Source organism: Sinocyclocheilus grahami, unplaced genomic scaffold (assembly GCF_001515645.1).
Source record: "Sinocyclocheilus grahami isolate Dianchi unplaced genomic scaffold, SAMN03320097.WGS_v1.1 scaffold234.1, whole genome shotgun sequence".
Lineage (NCBI taxonomy): Eukaryota > Metazoa > Chordata > Actinopteri > Cypriniformes > Cyprinidae > Sinocyclocheilus > Sinocyclocheilus grahami.
Window position 1 is genome coordinate 1,610,339 of NW_015505413.1, and position 20,073 is coordinate 1,630,411.

The 20,073-nt window shown below is 36.3% G+C and overlaps 2 protein-coding genes across 2 annotated transcripts in view; one reads left to right on the top strand and one right to left on the bottom strand.

Moving 5' to 3' along the window:
* Positions 1-2,985, bottom strand: part of LOC107597679 (CSC1-like protein 2) — a 33,431-nt gene extending 30,446 nt beyond the window's left edge. The window contains exon 1 of the mRNA XM_016288843.1: positions 2,756-2,985. The gene's annotated coding sequence lies outside the window, so the exon portion shown is untranslated. The remainder of the gene's footprint in view (positions 1-2,755) is intronic.
* A 3,113-nt stretch (positions 2,986-6,098) lies between these two features.
* The window catches only part of LOC107597680 (arginyl-tRNA--protein transferase 1), a 91,127-nt gene continuing 77,152 nt past the window's right edge, over positions 6,099-20,073 (top strand). The window contains exons 1-5 of the mRNA XM_016288844.1: positions 6,099-6,244; positions 10,280-10,343; positions 10,906-10,968; positions 11,183-11,301; positions 12,965-13,147. Coding sequence (XP_016144330.1) covers positions 6,145-6,244; positions 10,280-10,343; positions 10,906-10,968; positions 11,183-11,301; positions 12,965-13,147 — 529 coding nt within the window. The 5' untranslated portion in view covers positions 6,099-6,144. The remainder of the gene's footprint in view (positions 6,245-10,279; positions 10,344-10,905; positions 10,969-11,182; positions 11,302-12,964; positions 13,148-20,073) is intronic.

A 20,073-nucleotide genomic window follows, 5' to 3' on the forward strand; every position in this document is an offset into this window, starting at 1 on the left:
ACACTGGTAATGTATATCGAAATATCGGAAATGTGTTTAAAAATCATATCACCGTTATTGAAAAAAATTATATCGCGATACATATTGATATTGAATTATTGTCCAGCCCTAGCTGAATGATTCATTGCATTTGCGATAATATCGCGATATGAAAAAACGCAATGTTTCAATCGCAGAGGCTGCGATTGCACTCGGTCACATGACACACGAGAGTAAAGAGGTGTGTTTGACTTGAAGATCGATCGGTGTATGACATCAAAGTACGGCGAGAGAAAGCATAAGGAGATGTCCGCTCTCTCTTATAGCTCTCGCAGTACTTTGATGACACACACCGATCGGTCTAAGCAGCGCTGCTTCAAGTCGAACACATCTAAGCAGTCTTCAGAGGAAGCATCAAGTTGGCACGCTACAGTGTTGCCAAGTCCACGATTTGGGGAACCCCTCCAAAAAACCCCAGGAACATGATTTTTACCGGTGGAACCCCCCTCGAAACGTGATTGGGCTAGTTATGAGTAGCAATTGGGCAGGTTTTGTTGTGAAAACCTGGCAACCCTGGCACGCTAACGTTACACGCGGAAATATTTGAAAGCATATATAATGAACGTACTTCAAACGTACTCCATCAGCAGAAAAAGAAAAGAAATAAAACAGTAAACAGCCAAAGGACGTAACTTAGAATGGGAGATGGATCGGTTTGTGAAAGCAAAGAGAACAGCCATAGGTGAAGTTGCACAGACCCAGGCAGGTGCTGGTCATTTAAAAGCTAAATGCAGAAAATATGACGAGGCATATCTTGCTCTCGGCTTCACTCACAGTGTCTATACCGGACGCTACAGTTGTGCGTCGCGCCGCAACAACTCTACTGTACACTGGATGCGACAAAGCGACCTTTTCAAATCATTTGAACTTGGTGTCAGTACGTCATAAACAAGAACAAGGGCAAGGCATTAGTTTAATGTTGGGATTTGTCGTGTCGCGCCGCATCCAGTGTAGACAGAGTCACTGATTATAATGGGTTGGGTTCTACTACTGTATTTTGCTGCTCGCGTCCGGTGTAGACACGGTTTTTAATGTCGTTGGTGTAGCGTCTGGACCACTCAAACACACAATATATATTTTGTTAGCTAGATTTAACAAATACTCTGTAACACCCCAGGAAGCTGAACAGGCCCCCGGTTCCATAGCAATGCTGACACCCGATACATTTACGACCTCCTGGAATTTAGGTGAAGAAAATCGCTTCCTTGCCCATAAGGAAAATCCACAAGGGAAGGACTTTTCTTTGCTGATTAATTAATAGGAAAACCTTTCTTTGAATGAACACACATGATCCTTCAGGTCATTGGGTATATTATTGTCATTGTGTATTTTGTCTTTGAAATTGTATACTGTGATGCAGGTTTATAATCGAAACACACTCCTGTCATCCTTTCACTATATGTAATCCTACCTTGCTTAGTATCTATGAATTCGCCTTCTTATGATCGAAACAAGCGTGTATATTATATATTGGTACATAGGCAATATATATTAGGGTCCTGAGAATCTTTAGTAATTTCGATTCAAGTCCATTTGCAAATTACCATTTCATTATGCTCCTATTTATTATTAGCAAATCTTGATTGAAATCTTCTATCAACTTGTTTTCTTTCAATTAGTGTTGTATTTCTTTTAGGAAACGATTGATTGTAAGCCTCATTGAGTTTATGCACCTTGAGTAAACGTTGCCAAAATTATCCACAAATAATGCTTTTTTTTCCCCACTCCAAAACTGTGGTGCATAAGCTCAGATAAATGAGGCCTACAATCAATCAGTTCCTAAAAGAAATACAAAACCTGTGCTAACTGAAAGAAGACAAATTGACAAAAAGATTGAATCCAAGATTTGCTGATAATAAATATAGCATAATAACAGATTTACAAGCCGTTTCAAAGATACCAAATTAGGTAAAAAAAAATAATAATTCAATGACCGATTACTGATATAATGTTAATAGATCAAAGTACTACTAAGATATCTTGTACCTTTATGATACTGACAAACACCATAAAAACACCGGTGGGAAAGGTGAAGTGTTACAGGTAATTCTGGCAATTTTTCTTACAGACCCCAATTTCAACCCTCTTGCTTTAAACTCTTTGATTCGGTACTCATATGTAAAATTAAAAAACAAAACATTAAATCACCTTTGGCTTAGATCCCTTCATAAAGCCCTAGTCATAATCTAGTCAAATGGATCAGAATGTGTGTCACTAGAGTGCACCATAATCTGTCATGATACTGGAGGACTGACACGAATCGGAAGATTAGCTATGCCACATTATATCATCTCCAACTCAATATTAACCACAGCAAATCCTATCAACATTTACTAGACTTTTAGAAAAACAGCTGCAGCTAAATGAGGAGAGGCTAATCAACCCATGCTGCCAGCTAACATCAAAATAACCATGGCAGCTATAGTCCGGTTGTTGTGAGTGAGACTACTATATTTAGTCATTAGTAAAGATATATAACAAGTAATTATGTATCGATCTATCTTTAAAAAAAAAATACTTATGAATTAAGTTAAATACTTAGCTACAGCTAATGCGACCTAGCCGAACTGTTAGCCACTTAAGCGGGGTGAGTTCTCACCAGCGTGTTTAAATTATTTGACATTTTTTATAAGTTTATTTCTACTAGACAACACGATTATCAGACTGACAACGCGTACAGTAGTTAGTTTAGATGGTACAAGTTAAGCTAACTCACCTGGCCGCAGTGGTCAAAGCCAAAGTAGCTCTCGGCTAGCTACTTCAGATCAGTAATATCCCAAAATAACCGTAATACTCTCAGAATTCCAGGTCGGTATCTGCTCAAAACGATTTAATAGTGATCGGAAAAACAAAATGCCGAGGATTAGTCCATCATTAAGTTAGTGTCTCATCTGTACGCTTGCTGAGTAACACTCAACAAGCCCTAGCATGGCTGTGATGGGTCGGGCCGGTGTATGAGCGGTTGATAGGCAACCCACGAACTGTTTCTCAGCTGGGGCGTCGTCCAAGCTCGGCAGTCTTCGGATTCTTTCGGTCGCATTCGGCTCCGCTTTCGAAGTCTGTTGCGCACGTTCGGTTGGTGTTCGGTTTACTTCGGATTTTGTCGGAATTGTTCGGCCACATTCGTTTTTTTTTAAACGACTTTGCCACCTGGTGGTGGTTGATACGCGCAGCTATAACCAACTAAAATAATCTATTGTTCAAAGTTATAAACACAGGAGGAAACGTCTTTTTCCAAAACTAATTTGTAAAGTACTTTATTGGGATGATTTAATTTACTCACAATATAAGTATCGTAGACAAAATAAGTGCAACATATTATAACAATATGAATCATTTAAAATTCCAAGTATTTTTTTTAAATAAGAAAATATTTATAAATATTCAAATATTTTTAAAAAGCGAATAAAGTTATAATACGTTCCACAACCAGTGTTGCCAACTTAGCAATTTTGTTGCTAAGTTTAGCAACTTTTCAGACTACCCTAGCAACTTTTTCTTCCAAAAGCACCTAGCAACAAATGTAGCTTTTTTTATTTTTTTATTTGGCAGCTTTTAGCAACTTTTGATAAGTGACTCAAACGATAAAAAGGCACAATTTATGAGCGGTTGATAGGCAACCCACGAACTGTTTCTCAGCTGGGGCGTCGTCCAAGCTCGGCAGTCTTCGGATTCTTTCGGTCGCATTCGGCTCCGCTTTCGAAGTCTGTTGCGCACGTTCGGTTGGTGTTCGGTTTACTTCGGATTTTGTCGGAATTGTTCGGCCACATTCGTTTTTTTTTAAACGACTTTGCCACCTGGTGGTGGTTGATACGCGCAGCTATAACCAACTAAAATAATCTATTGTTCAAAGTTATAAACACAGGAGGAAACGTCTTTTTCCAAAACTAATTTGTAAAGTACATTTTTGGGATGATTTCATTTACTCACAATATAAGTATCGTAGACAAAATAAGTGCAACATATTATAACAATATGAATCATTTAAAATTCCAAGTATTTTTTTAAAATAAGAAAATATTTATAAATATTCAAATATTTTTAAAAAGCGAATAAAGTTATAATACGTTCCACAACCAGTGTTGCTAAGTTTAGCAACTTTTCAGACTACCCTAGCAACTTTTTCTTCCAAAAGCACCTAGCAACAAATTTAGCAATTTTAAAAAATTGATTTGGCAATCTTTAGCAACTTTTGATAAGTGACTCAGACAATAAAAACGCACACATTTTCCATCCAAATTACACAAAAAGAGGAAACCACTGATGCCTAGCAGTACACACATCACGAGAATCGAGTTAGCTGCTATTTGCAATTGTTCAATTTAATAATAATAATTGAATAATTTGATAATTGAATAATTGTTCATTTATGATACACTTTGTTAGCTTGTACCTGCGATTGTTGATCAGTTAGTACACTGTAAGAAAAATGGAAAATCTTTCAGGACATTATCCATTATCCTTTGTAACCTGAAAACACAATGCGTAATTTAAAATACAGGTAAAAAAAAACATTACAGAAAATTCTTTCATATTAACAGTAGATTGTGCCTTATTTTTTACAGACTTTTCTTAGAGTGTAGCATACTAGCTAACTACTAATACACTGCTTAAAGCATATTAGTTGAGAATGTGTAGCGTTTACTAGCTACTAAAAAAACTTGCGCACGTTTTCAATAACTCAATGTATTTAAAAATACAGTTATTTATATTTTAATAGTATATCATGCATATTATTTTACAAACAAGTCTAAATGAACATATCTAAAATATATATTTAGCTGAGGTTTGATGACGTGACAATTTTGCGTCGTGATTACGCAATGACGTCATCGCGCAATGACATCACAACGTCATTTAGCAACTTTGAGCAACACATCGATTGTCATAAAGCCTTGAAACGTTATCCTTTTTAAGGACCTTTGCACTTGTTTTTGTTGTTAGAGATATGGGTTTGTTCTCAATACCCCTCTGTATATAGTTCATATTTTTTGTTGTTGATTTATTTCGTTTTTTTTCTCTTTTTTCTTCTTCCTTAATTTGCATTATTTTTTTTATACAATCATTGTTTCTTTGAATTTATTGACATTTTTGCTTTTATTGTCAATTTGTGTGTGAATTGTCACTAAATAAAGCATTTAAAAAAATGGAGTATTTAGCAACTTTCTCTGAAAATGAGTTGGCAACACTGTCCACAACAGCGCATGCACCGCCCTCTCGTGGCTATGAAAACATCTCCAATCCTTCGAACCTGTTCTTATTTTGTAGAGCTGTCCTGTCTCGCCGTTTTCGGTCCTTTAGGGATATTTAGTTTTCATTTATGTAATTTTAGTTGAACTTATAACATGCACAAATGTGAATCACACTTCACGTCAGCCTGCGTGTTGCCTGATGTTTTGAGTGCGCCATCACTGGCTGCACATAAACACACTGCCAGCGTTGTCTTTTAACACTACAGAGACAGTTTTGCATGGCATATACTATAGACGTCGGCTAGACGGATACCTCGGGAAATGTACTCCATAGTGGAGCTCAGAGGTGTAAAGTGTGGATATCGCTGTGGCTACTGTGGAAACGCAGGAGGTAAAGCTTCATACGGTAAGTGAAGCTGCATGGGATAACAAACAAGTAAATTACAAAACACGATAACATTTCGTGTACACTCCATTTTTATGAATATGAACAAGGCAAGTTACAGTATTTTGGAAGCGTTCAAAACGATAGTTTTGAATCATAAATGTTTTATTGCGTTTTTTTTTTTTTTTACCACAACAGGAAATGTAGAGTAAATCAGTGCTTCCTGGGCCAGGTCATGTAAAACTGCGTTTAAAATCGAATCATACACGGCGAAATCTTTTGTTCGTTCATATTAATTGTGTTCTGCTTGCTTCCTTGTCTTTTTGGGACGTCCAATCACGTCACCTCATTAATATTAATAATGTATTTCGTTTTTCAAGCGCCCACCTACTGACGGCGGGGTTTCAGCATGTCGGACCAATCAGAGACGCGCACTGTGCGAACGTCATGCAGCGTAATTAATATTCATGACACAGGCCTAGGGTTCGTTTATAACAAGTTTCTGGGCGCTGCTGAGGGAGCGTGGAAATGGCAGCGGGGGGATCGTACAGTATAGTGGAGTATTTCGGGGGAGATGACGGCTATCGCTGCGGTTACTGTAAACATGAAAACGGCAATTTCTCACACGGTGAGTGGATGTTAATCTGTTACCGGTGGCTGGTGGTAAATCCTCAGTGAGTTGATAGAACATTTATAGTGAGGTAGATATGTGGGGGCGTGTTAGAACGAGCCGTTTTAGGGGGGCGTGGCAGAGTCTTAACTTTGATAAAGAATATCTCTTTGGTTTTGAGACTTTAGTCTTTGCAACTTCAGGGATCTTATCTATGCACAATCAGCTTGTAACACTCCAAAGAGAAAGGAAAACTTGAAATCGCATCATATGACCCCTTTAAATAAGTTTATGAAATGATGAATTTGCAATCTTCTAGATACCACAGATCCCCAGTGATTATCCTTGTGCGAGGGAACACCCATGCATAAAGACCCAAGTTATACTATGAAAAATTAATATTATAATCACGTCTAAAATAAGTTACATTATGATGTTTTTGCTTATTATAGGATTGTTATAGTATTGTATTTAATTTAATTATTTAAGTGTTTGATAGTTTTGGATAACATATTTGATTATATTTAATCTGTTTTAAATCTTTTCTTATTTTATTTAGTAAATCATTTATTTAGACATTTTTCATGTTTTCTCATGGACCCCCTAGCGTGATGCTGATGTTGACGGCTCACTGTAGAACTGGTGCTGTAAGCAGATGAGCAAGGATTGCCAGGCTGCATTGTTGTAATAGTGGGAAAGTTAGGTATAAATAGGGGGCGAGCTTGTCTTTGAATGAACGTGCTGGAGATAATCTGATCCTGGTAATCTGCTCCATGCCACATAATGTGGAAAACCAGAAGAAGGATGCTAATCCTGACGTGGCTGGAAGCTATCATGATGGGACCGTTCAGAGATGTTTGATTACTTTTGTTTGGCAGGTGTCTTAAGCAACTTGCTTTGTCTATTTGAGTGACCTGCATAATGGTGATGGTCTCAGTAACTTCACATCTTTGGGGGCTCGGGCTCTGTCTTTAACTGATAGGCCACCACGACCCTTTTCAGTCCTGCCATGTAGGAGAATAGTTTAACTGATTGCCAAAGTATTTGAAAGCAAGTTCCTGAACCTTTCAAAGTCAGCACAAGAATTTGATGCTTTTAAATTAAGACTTTTTTTGGAGTAATATGAACCACTTCATCATTTACAATGTCTACATTATCTTGCACTTTTCAGCAGTGCATTCATTGATGCACGTTCATCTTCTTAATCTTTTTTTGTGTGTGTAATGCGCACTAATGCATCATGAATAATAAGTCTGAGATAGTAAATGGGATCAATCTTGGTTTCACCTTGACTTTTGAACAATACAGCTTTCTCTTATTTGTGCTGAATTAATGTTCTGTGTAACGTTTCTTTGCAAAGTGTACTAACCAGTTACCATAAAGATCAGCACTTAGTGGAAATGCAGAAAAAGCTGGTGCTGGATGATATTAGGATTGGCATAACTATATAGAGGTGAATGACTTGTCTTAAACCTTTCACTTTATCACTCTCCAATCAAATTTATGCAATGAGATTGCATTATACCGGGCTAATGCTTAACCCAGAGAAGACACACAGCCTGAATCCCGTCAGACACATGCTTCTGTTGCAAAATTATGATTGCATGAGTGCAACAAATATAAGTAGACATTTAATTGATCACAATTGAAGTATTTTAAATGCTAGATACAAAATAACAGTATTAACCAGGAAAAAGTACTTAATGAATGATTTTCAACTTTTAATGAAATAAATTTGGACTCTTATTTTGAAATGTCTATGTTTAACTGTTACTGGCTGCTCATTCAAAACGATGAGGCAGATAAAATATGCACTCACACAACTCACACTGTCGCATATTACAATATTAACACCTAGTTATTATAATTCATCAACAGTAGGTGAATAAAGTAGAATAAATTTAAAGTGTTAATTGATTGTGAACGGCTCTGAATGTGTGAACCTTCTCTTTGAAATGTGCTGCACATTTATTTCTTTAATGAAATCATCTTCTTTTAAAGTTTAATAAACATTAGGCTGTATTGCCATACCTGTTCTTACATCCCCAAATTAGGACCGCTTGAAATTATAATAAGATACTTTATGACCTGCGACTGAAATGCTAGCACTCTCAAAACCTGTTTGTGAGTGTTTTATTAAGACAATGCTCAGAGCAGATACTATTTTAATTATTTTACTTGATTATTACTTTGAGTAGGGCATTGGGATGGTGTGTTGTACTGAATCAGCGAAGCCGATTTCAGGGCACAGACTAACTGTTGTGTGGTGCTCTAGGCCTGAACTGTTTGCCAGTGATGTCTTTTTTTTTTGGATGTGGAGATCATGCATTGTGTTTGAGACAATTACTCGCCTTTTTAGGGCTTGTTTATCTGCCTCAAACCCAAATCAGGGGCTATTGTGCGATGAGAAACAGGCGCCCTCGTATTGGTTAGATGAATGTATGATAAGTCAGGTAAAAACAAACCTCTTCTTGGTTTTGTTGTGGTGATCTGACTGATGTCGCTTAATGGCTGTTTCTGGATTGTGTCGTGTTCTGTTCTATTGAATCGCCTGTTTGTTTTTGTTCTGAGAACTGTCGGCCTGGCCTCTGTAGAGCTCAAAAGTGAGTGCCTGCTTTTCCTGGCCTGGTTTCAGGAAGTATTAATACATTTCTTGTTCATTTACATTCACATTTTGCAGATGCATTCATCAAAAGCTGTTCACTTCCTTTATGTTTAATGTTTAAAAGACTATTCACTTACCCACCTTTTCTTATTTGAATAAAGCATGCTCTTTAAAAAGGGAAAGCTCTAGATTACAGAAAAGGTGTGGCAAAAATAATAAACAATAAAACTACATAGATATATTCATGTAGATCATAAACTAATAAAAATGACAAACACAAAACAAAATGACTAAAGCTTTAAAAAAAAATAAAAAATAAAATAAAATCATTAATATATAATATCTTAAAAACATTAAAAGCATTATAAGTTTAAAATATTAACAACGACTAAAATAATATATTAATAATACTAACATTAGCATGACAATAATCTGACCCTTCTGATGTAAGTGATGTAGACAATTCAAGCAAATACAAACCATCTGCAAAAAAACATCTATCGTGATGCTTAAAAAAATGCCTGAATGTAAAAAAAAACAAAACAATAAAAATATTGGCTGATGTACTAATATCATGCATTGAAAGATTTCAACTTTATTATGGCTCAAAATCAATAAATGGAAAACTCCATTTATTGATACAGGATTTTTTTAATAGTTATAAATGTACTGATTGTACCTGAACCATTCCTGTTCAGCAGATTAAAAGAAGCATTAGCACCCCCTTGTGTCCAAAATCTTTCCAAAATCTACCAAGTCTAACTTTGTTTTCAAATATTTTTGTCAATTTTCAGTACAAATTATATAAAATAATTTATGTATAGGCCTATGTGTATGTCTCAAGTGACAATTATTTTAGCCTATACCACATTTATATACCAGCCTGCCTTCTTGTTATTGATATGGCCATTTTGTTTTGACAAATGTATGGTATCAGTCACTCGTTTTTAGTTGTGGATATGCATCTTTATTAAAATGTCTTGTCAGTATTGTATGGTTTTGTTAATTATGGCTTTAATCCACAAGGCAGTGACAGGAGTCTCTTTAATCTTCTGTGTGTCAAAGATCTCCTCACTGTTTTCATTAAATGCGTTATAGCTCAATCTAGATAAAGAGACATCTTAACCCCACAGCCAAAAGCTGAGAGGATTCTCAGAGTTTGAGGACTGATGTCCTGTACTTGTCCTTGTGTGGGAGCTTAATTCTCCATGACGTCAAAGGAAACATTTCTCTTTGTGAACAGTGTGTCACTGAGATTTGCTGTCAGGGGTCCATTTGAGACCCATATCTACAGTACACATGGGTATAACACAGGCATCAGATGCCCTCCTGCTGTGGTGCATGCACACACAGCTTCTTAAGTGTTCAAGTGATCGTGCATGGCTTTATTTAAGAGGTTGATCCTAAGTTTGTGTTGTATGTTCTAAATGCTGCTGTTCTCTCTCTAGGCATGTGGTCCCATACTATGACAGTGCAGGACTACCAAGATCTCATCGACAGAGGCTGGAGAAGGTGCCGATCTTATTATTGTCTGACCTTTGAACTGCGTGTTTCAAAATATAGTCTCCTGACTTTAAATCATGTGCTGCATAAATAGGTTTTCTTGCATAATGTCTTAGCAGGAAACACTATTACACATGAACAGGATGCAGTAGTCTGGTCAGTGTAATGAGCTTAACACAGTGACCGAATCAGACATACTCCCTGAGCTGTCTCACAGACCTCTTACAACCAGACAAATGGGTTTTTGTGCACTTGTTGACAGGCACACTGCCTGAAACCATCATTTTAGACCATTTTTCTGGACTTGATGTGATCCATTTGAGTGTATATTCAGCGCAAAAAAAAAAAAAAGTGTACATTTTCAAAAAAAGCTTTAAATGACAATTTATATAAAATATTTTCAGTTTAAATGAATGACCATTTATTATAACAATTTGAATGTGTAGTTAGTAGTGAGCCCTGCATAAATTGCCATTAATCATTTATGATAATCATTGGTTTGTGTGTGCCTAAATTTTAATTATATCATATTTAAATTAAATTGATCTCTCCTTTTTTTTTTTTTTTTTAGAAGTGGCAAATATGTTTACAAACCTATTATGAATAAGACATGCTGCCCACAGTACACCATCAGGTAAATGAATCAAATGTTTTTTTTGACTATATACAGTAGGATACTCTGAGGTATAATAAAATTAATATCTGATAGTTAAATGTATTGTTAAATTTTTAAATGTATACATTGCAGCTCAGAAATGCTAATGAACAGTTTGCAACATGTCAAATATGTTACGCGTCCTTTTCACTCTCTTTATATATTACTGTGCTGCTGTACTTGTTTTATGAAGGTGCCATGCTTTGAACTTCCATCCATCGAAGACTCACAAAAAGACCTTGAAGAAAGTGAATAGGTTCCTCTCCAAAGGAGAGATGCCAGTAGAGAAGCATGATGAGGGTCAACATGAAGGTGAGCACCATTTACTGGGTATCAGGTTGCTGGTGGTGATTTAGGCCCAACATTCACACAGCAATGCCAAGATGTTGGATGTTTATTTTGTCCGTGTTTCGTAAACTAATTTGACAAATCTCTTCATTACTTTCTAACATTGACAGAAAATAGCATAAAATGTGTGACTTGCATGCCTTCCACAAACCGAAGAGGCTTTATTGTTTACTTTTGAGCTTGAGCTGACCAATAAATTACAGCTTTTAGTGATATTCAGTATTTATCTTAAGTTATGAATTGGAATGATGGTTTATTTGTCCAATAGAGGATTCAAAATGTCAGCATTGAAAGCAGATTCAAAATGAACACTGGAATATTTAATCATTTTCATTGACTGTATATGCACAAGTATAACAATGTAGCCTATATAACAATAAATACAGGTTCATCTCAATAAATTAGAATGTCGTGGAAAAGTTCATTTATTTCAGTAATTCAACTCAAATTGTGAAACTCGTGTATTAAATAAATTCAATGCACACAGACTGAAGTAGTTTAAGTCTTTGGTTCTTTTAATTGGGATGATTTTGGCTCACATTTCTTGGAGAGAGCTTTACCGAGCTGACTGCTGTAACAGAACGCGAGCAGGGTTTAAAGGCAGAACGAATGACTGACAGCCACAGCGGAGAAAAGAGTTTGTGTGAACTTTAATGTAAGCACTTAAATATTCATATGTAGCTCACATTAAGCTATCGTATGGCTTCAGAAGTAACACAGAATAATTCGCATAATCGAGAAAAAACAAAAAAAATCTCGGATTTGGATCGGCTCTCTCTGACCGATACCTGATCCGAGAAAAATGGCACTATCAGAGCCGATACCCGATATGAATATCGGATCGGCGCATCCCTAATATTTATACTGATGACACAAACAAATCTTTGAATCCCTTTGAAATCAATTCAGTGAAACTGACAGCTTGAATTGATTGAAGGAATCAAACTTACCAACTGGTGAACTCTCCATTAAAATAACTCTTATTTTCACAGTGTCCCTTAATTTAACATTGGCAGCAAATCATATCTGGTTATATATGATTCAGTATATCGCCCAGTCCTAATTGGAGCCAATATAAGAAGAGTTGCATCCCCAAGCCAGTGTTTTCTACAGGTATAGCCTCTGTCTGTTTCTTATATCTTGTGGTCTGATTTGGTTTGCCATCCCAGGTTTGTTAGAAGATATCAAAGGTCGTCTAAAGCCTCTCTCTTCCATACTTCAGAGGACAGTGGCTATAGCTGCAGGAAAAACCCAGTCGTTTTTGTCAGGTGCGCTTTCTGTGCTGTAGGCCAGACATTAACCTGATGCCCTTTCTGTCATCCATGCATCATGTGTTATCTCAGCCATATTTTGCAGTTTTCTTCTCCTTTTGTCTTTTTGTCCATATTTTGTTTTTCCTGTGCATGATTTGTTTGTGCAGTGTTGTGTATGACAATTTTGGTTGGGTTTTAAGATGTAAAACTGTCCTTGCAACTAGAGTCTCTTCCTCATCAAGACCTATTTCATACCATTTAGACATACAAATTTAAAACTTGTGTGAGTATGTAAATGCAACCGATTGAGTGCGAGTTGAGTGATTCCCTTGTGAATATGGTTATCTTAAATGTGCAAGTGTTGATTTTTTTAGGAGAGCCCATGGACTCTGTGCATGAAGAGGGTGTTCAACCACCTCCTCAAGACCCTCTGAAAATAGACCACAGTGAAGTACTGGACATCAGTACCAGTCCAGACACAGACACCACCAACTCAACTGCACCAACAACGCCCAGAGACGACGCAGAGAAAACCACTAATGTTACACCCAAACCAGGTCAGTCTCACAGAATCTGCATCTTTAGCATTTATACTTGAACTCTCATGAGCTTCAAGTACAAATAATGTACTGTTGTTTGTTCGTTGTGAGTTTGGATCGTGAGTCATTGGAGTGATTGACTAATAACTAACACAGTATGCTTGAAACTGTTTTTTTTTTTACCAATTTATTAAAAGTAATTAGTTCGTCAAGGTAGATGTCAATCATTCTACACTGGAAAGGCATAGCTGTTGTGGACAACCAGTGGTCCTCACAACAGAAAGATGTGTTGTCTCGTTAGTGTATATTGTTTTGCAGTTCCCATTATGTCTTTCTCATCACGTCATCAGTTCAGACTGCAAACTCAAATTCCTGCATGCTAAAGGTCTATGGCCTTTGTGTTGCAGAATCAGTTGCAGCAATGGAAATATTGTCAGAAAATTGTAGTACATTAAACTGTACATTGATTCAGAGGCTTAAAAACAATTAAAGCAGTAGTTCTCAGTCTTTTTGACTCTAAGGCCCCTCATTGTCCACAACAATATTTGAAGACCCAATGACTTCGTGTTGTGTTATTTTACTGGTCTGACTAAAATGCCAATTTTAATGCTTGTTTTGTGTTTTTAAATGAAGTCGTTTTGATGCCTCGCTGGAAGTTTGCTAAGGTGCCTAGGTGTGCACCGGCTCCCTGTTTGAGAACCACTGCTTTAAGAAAACCTAATGTTATTAAAATCATCTGGGTCTTAAAACAGAACCAGTTCCGAATAAGAACCAGTTGTCAATTCCTAACCGGACTGTTAACCAGAAGATGTTCCTCTAAGGAACACTAGAGGGCAGCAGTGGTTCAGAAATAAATGTGACATCTCCTTTGGGCATATTGTTTTTTTTTTTTTTCAGTGTTCCTGAAAATATCACTTTTCATGTCTAACAAATTTCACCTCTTATTGAAATGAAATTTCAATAGAAAATGTGTTCGGCTATATCGGTGATATCTGCTGTGAGTCAACACTTTGCTTTCCTTTATATAAGCGCTTAATATATTCCCTGTAGACATTTCTGAATATGAGTTATAGACAAATTAAAAGTCCCATACATCTACAGGCCCCTGGAATGAGCACCCCCACAGAACGGTCCGGAAATGGGAAGGATTTATAGAGCTTCCCAAAAGGAGGAGAAAACTCTCGCTCTCTCCATCTCCAAACGGAAACCACCTGGTGACAAATTTATCGCAGCTTGCTTTATGACCATCTTTACGTCTGAGTTATGTCTGTTGTTAGCGTTGACGCAGACGGAGCTAAAAGACTGATTCCACACAGGAGGTTAACACTCTGGTTATAAACAACAGAATCTGTGAATGGTTTCTCTGGACATTTGAGCTGAATGGAGCGAGCACATGCGAACAGGCTTAGACCTTCACTCGTAATTCAAGTTAATGAGAAACAAAGAAAGAACAATTAAAAGTAGATTTTTTTTATGACCCTGTCAAAATCTGGAAACTGTATTAAGTGGTTGCTTAGGTGTTTTCAGCAGTTGATAGCTGGTTGCTAGAGTGTTTTAGGTGATTGTTGTGGTGGTTGCTTAGGTCTTCAGAGGGTCTTAGTAATAGAAGTGAATAGTAATAATAGCACAAGACACGTGATTTGAGGAATCATTTATATGCTATTGTTCAAAAGTTTGGGTCTGTACGATTTTTTAAATGTTTTTGAATCTCTTTTACATTCACCAAGGCTGCATTTATTTGATCAAAAATACAGTAAAATAATAATATTGTGAAATATACAATTTAAAAGAACTGTTTTCTATTTAAATGTTTTCAATTATAATTTATTCCTGTGATGCAAAGCTGAATTTTCAGCATCATTACTCCAGTCTTCAGTGTCACATGATCCTTCAGAAATCATTCTAATATGCCGATTTGCTGCTGAACAAACATTACTTATTATTATCAATGTTGAAAATAGTCATGGTGCTGCTTTTTTTTTTGTTGATGAATTGACATAAAAATAACTAACTTTTGATCAATTTAATTCATCCAAACTTCTTATAAATAAATACACAAATCTTTAAAACCCCAAACATTTGTATCTGTATCACAAGTTATGTACGTTGTCTTTTTGGATGAAAGAATAAGTATTTCAGTGAGCAGCATTATGCAAAGAAACCGAAACAATAGTAGGGCTGTTAGTGAATACATTGAATTATGTTAAAAATGTTTAATTTGACTGTCAACGTTGGTTGTAATGATTGCAGTGTCAAAAGGCCAATCATTTGTTCAATTGATTTAGTTTTCATGCATTCATGAAATCTGTTCATGGACTCAACGTGAGACCACAAAATAGTCTTCTTTTTAGCGTTTATTTTATATTAATCACCAATAGGATAAAACACTGCCGCCTGTGTTTTATAGCCTAAAATAAACGCTAAAAAGAAGGGGACGGTTTTGCAATCTGTCCCCTCAGTTTATAAACCGTACTCACGAATTCGTAAACTGTTCCCTCGGTTTAACAAATCATGCCCACGGATTAATAAACTGTACCCACGAATTTCCAATCCGTGCGCTCAGATTTTGTAAACCGTACCTTCGACTTTTGATTCCGTACCCACAAATTCATAATCCGTGTGCACGCTTCCGCAATCCGTTCCCTCGGGTTTGTAAACTGTACTCACGGATTCATGCAGTAAGCGCCTAGGTAGCCTACATGTTAACAAATCATACTGTATATTGTTTTATTGCATATTATTATGTGAAATAGGCCTACAGTAAATAGTCTTAAGTGATTCTCTATCAATTGTAACGGTACGAGGTGGAATACAACGATTTAATAAGAAAGATGTGCATCAAAATCTTTGTGATAATCTTAGCACTAGATTATTATTGTATAATAAACCTGGCATTGTGACTGACTTTGGAGTCATTTGTTCCTCTTTTGTAAGTCGTTTTGGATAAAACCTTCTTCTAAATGCATATGTAGCCTAACCTAAGTGTATAATAATAATAGCTATTATTATTATTATTATTTTAATTTATAGGCTAAATAAATGAGTACACTTAAGACAGTAAAATGTTTGTCATAAAATAATTCATGAATGCTTTATTTTTAAATAAGCTTTTACAGTTTTGGAGCTGTGTTTGTGTACTATTCATTCTTAACATATTTCATTCATTCATTCACAGACTTATTTAGGTGATTTTATTATACTAAGCTTTTCCCCCCAGAGTTAGATGCATGCTTCACTGTTAAAGTTATTATTAAATAACTAGGCCTATTATAACATTGCATTCAGTTAGAGAGCAAAGGAATGACAACATAACCGGTACATTATTGGTTTTGTATTGCTTTTTACCTTCTTCTCTCGAAACTCTATCGTTTTATTTTTTTGAAAATTCAGGAAATGTTCTATTCTTCTTTTTAGCGTTTATTTTAGGCTATAAAACACAGGCGGTGGTGTTTTAATATAAAATAAACGCTAAAAAGAAGACTATTTTGTGAGTGCGGATCATGGTCTCATAGGCTACTATGAAAAATAATGTTTAATAAACACAATACTATGCATCCCGCACCGTGGTTGAATCTGCCGGTGGGGGAGGGGCCACAAATCCATGAGTTTACAAACCCGAGGGAACGGATTGCAAAAGCGTGCGCACTGATTATGAATTTGTGTACGGATTCAAAAGTCGAAGGTACGGTTTACAAAATCTGAGCGCACGGATTGGAAATTCGTGGGTACAGTTTATTAATCCGTGGGCACGATTTGTTAAACCGAGGGAACAGTTTACGAATTCGTGAGTACGGTTTATAAACTGAGGAGACGGATTGTTTTTTTTTTTCTCCTACAGGTGACTTCCCGGGCTCCGTATGAAACGGGACATTCAACAATAAAAAAAAAAAAAGGCTGAGAAATGGGAATTGATGGATCTGGATTGTAAAAAGTTAAAGAAAGAGATTGAAACATAATGCGCACATACATTTTTAAAGAGTATAATAATCTTGATAAAACTTGCATAAGGCCCTATGAAATCCGTTTTATTTTTTTTTCCAAATTCCGTTTTATTTTTTTTCCAAATTCCGTTTTTTCCATTTGAATTTTTCTGGATTATGTTTTTTTCCGTTTGAATTTTTCTCGACTCCTTTTTAATAGTTAAATTACGTTTTATTAATCAAAAAGCATGTCTAATTAATTAAAATCATGGAACTTATACATTTTCACATCAATTTATTAAAACTATTAAAATTAAAACATGGAAGAAATGTTGTGTGATTATTCCTTAAAAAATAATGTTTGTTTCATTTTAGTAGTAGTAGTAGGCTATGTAGCTACATTTTACTGAAAAATAGTAATAGGCACAGTCTTCAAATCAAACCGGACTTTTATTTTGACGGGTTGCTGTGAATACCTTTACTGTTCTGTGTATGAGATATGACTCTAGTTTTACTCAAATCAAATGGTCAAATGCTCATGAAGTGACTCTCAGAGCAGTTCTGGAGATGTTGTTCATGTGTTTACGTCCTCATTTAGTGAGACGGCAGACACTGAAATCACCGCGAGCGTCACGCGCGCTTCAGCATGTGTGTAGTAAATGAAACCGCGCGTCTGCGCCATTCATTAACAGAGACACGCAGAACATGCAGGATTCATATTTAAATCGACTTTTGCGGCTTAATATTTACAAATACTAGTCCATATCGCGATTTGATTTAAGTGTAATGACTTACTTTTGATTAATGCATTCAAAATTTGACAAATTCCGTGACATTCCGCGTTAAACTCTGAATTCCGTTTTTATGGCTGGATTCCGCGTTTTCTGCATCGCGGAAATCATAGGGCCCTACTTGCACTAAAAGGATTGTGTATTGCAAAAGTAGATTTTGATTTCTTGTTGACTGAGTGCTTCAGCCTTGTGTGTTTACTGTGCCAGTAAAGGCTGGTCCAGGTAGTAAAAGTCTTTCTCTTCTCCACGCCCCACTATTCCTCTTTCCATATGTTTTCCTCTCATAAAGGAGTGTGCCAGCTCTAATTCACCCGGCCCTGACTCATCCCCGCACAGCAAATATACCTTCCACTGTCCCCTCAGAGAGTGTGTGTGTGTGTGTGTGTGTGTGTGTGGTACATGTGCCTGAAGGAATGTGTGTGCTGCCTGTACATTAGTATGCGTAACTATATATATGAGTCCTCAAGGAAAGGCAGTTCTGGACTTTTTACGAACTGTTAACTGCTAGAGAGGGAGAATGTGTCTTCCGCAGGAACAGATCTGTCAGGGTTGATCTCTCCCTTGCACACAACGGCCCGCTCGCGACAGCACGTGTTTACTGCTAAAGTTCTGTGTGAGCTCAGTACAATCCGGTCAGTGTTTCTAGTCAAGCGTGATAATATTCAGTGTTTATAGGTCAGCATTTGACCGTGACCCATTTAATTAGTCTTAAAACAGTCTGAGCTGTGTTCACTCTTGAATCAATAGTGTGCAATGCATGTTTGTATTATTATTATTATTATTATTAATATGAACATTGTTAATTATAAATATAATTATCAATTACTCTACATTATAAATGATTTTAAGTGTTTTTCAGTTATTATTCAAAATTATATTAATATTAAGTTATATTAAGTTTTTTTTTATTATAATTGTTTTTTATTCAGTGTCCTAGCCTAAGCTTGGATCTAGTTTTTTCCAAAGTTTTATAATTGCCTGCCTAAGAATCTTAAAAGAATAATGGGTCATTCATTCATCGTCATGCAAAACTATATGCATTTTTTTCTTCTTCTGTAGGGTGCAAAAGAAGATAGTAAAGAGGTAGACGTTTTTTTTCTGTCCATACAATGAAAGTCAATGGGGTCCAGTGTTATGTCCCGCACAAGAAATTAAGTCATGCATGTTTAACTGTCCCTTTAAATTTTTTTTCCTGGCTTTTAGTTGCCTTGCTTGTTGGAGATTGTAAGGTGCAGTTTTTTTTTTTTTTTTTAGTCTCATAATTAGATTTTGAGACTTTAGCCTGGATTTCACAGACAGGGTCACGTATAATTTATTCCTCTGAAGGCATCATTGAAGGCCTCTGAAATCATTACTCCAGTTTTCAGTGTCACATGATCCTTCAGAAATCACTCTACTGTGCTGATAATGTGCTGCTCAAGAAACATTATCGAGTTGTACTGCTTAATATTGTTGTGGAAACTATGATTCATATTTTGATATAGAAAGTTCAGAAGAACAGCATTTATTTAAATTAGAAAACTTTTGTAATATTATAAATATCCTTACTGTCACTTTTGATCAGTTTAAATGTGTACTTGCTGAAATTAAGTATTGATTTCTTTAGAAAAACACCTTACTCTACTTGATACTCTAGATTAAAACTAGGGATGTAAATTTTCGATCATTTCCATGATCGATCGTCGTTTAAATTAACGATCAATTAATCGATTAATCGTTAACTTTAATGCAGCAAAATGCGTCTATTGCAGCAGCACGCAGTCACAGGTATGACAGGATGTGCAAAAGCCACTCAAAAAAACCCCGCTTTCTCACCCGAATTAAAGGGGTTTTAGTCTGAATAAAATGCTAGTAGCAGGATTGTAAAATGAATAGATGTGATTATGATCATTTGATAAAATGAAGAGAGTGCGCCGTACGTTTGAGATCATTTTACTTTAGTGACTGTTTCCTATCCCGACACGGAGATCGCTGAACGCGCCTCTTTAAATTGTATCGTGGTGCTCGTTATTGTATTTTAAAACACTATTGCAATGTTTTCAACTGACATTATGGCATTTAAAATAAAATGATCCCAAACTTAACTGTGGCGCGTGTGGCTGTGCTGCGCAGTCAGTGAACCGCTTCCATCGGCGCTGCTGCAGCAAAACACACTGTTGCTAACATCAAACATTATCATGCGAGTATTATGACCAGTACTTCATTTGATCCTGTTCCGGAAAATGTCAGATTT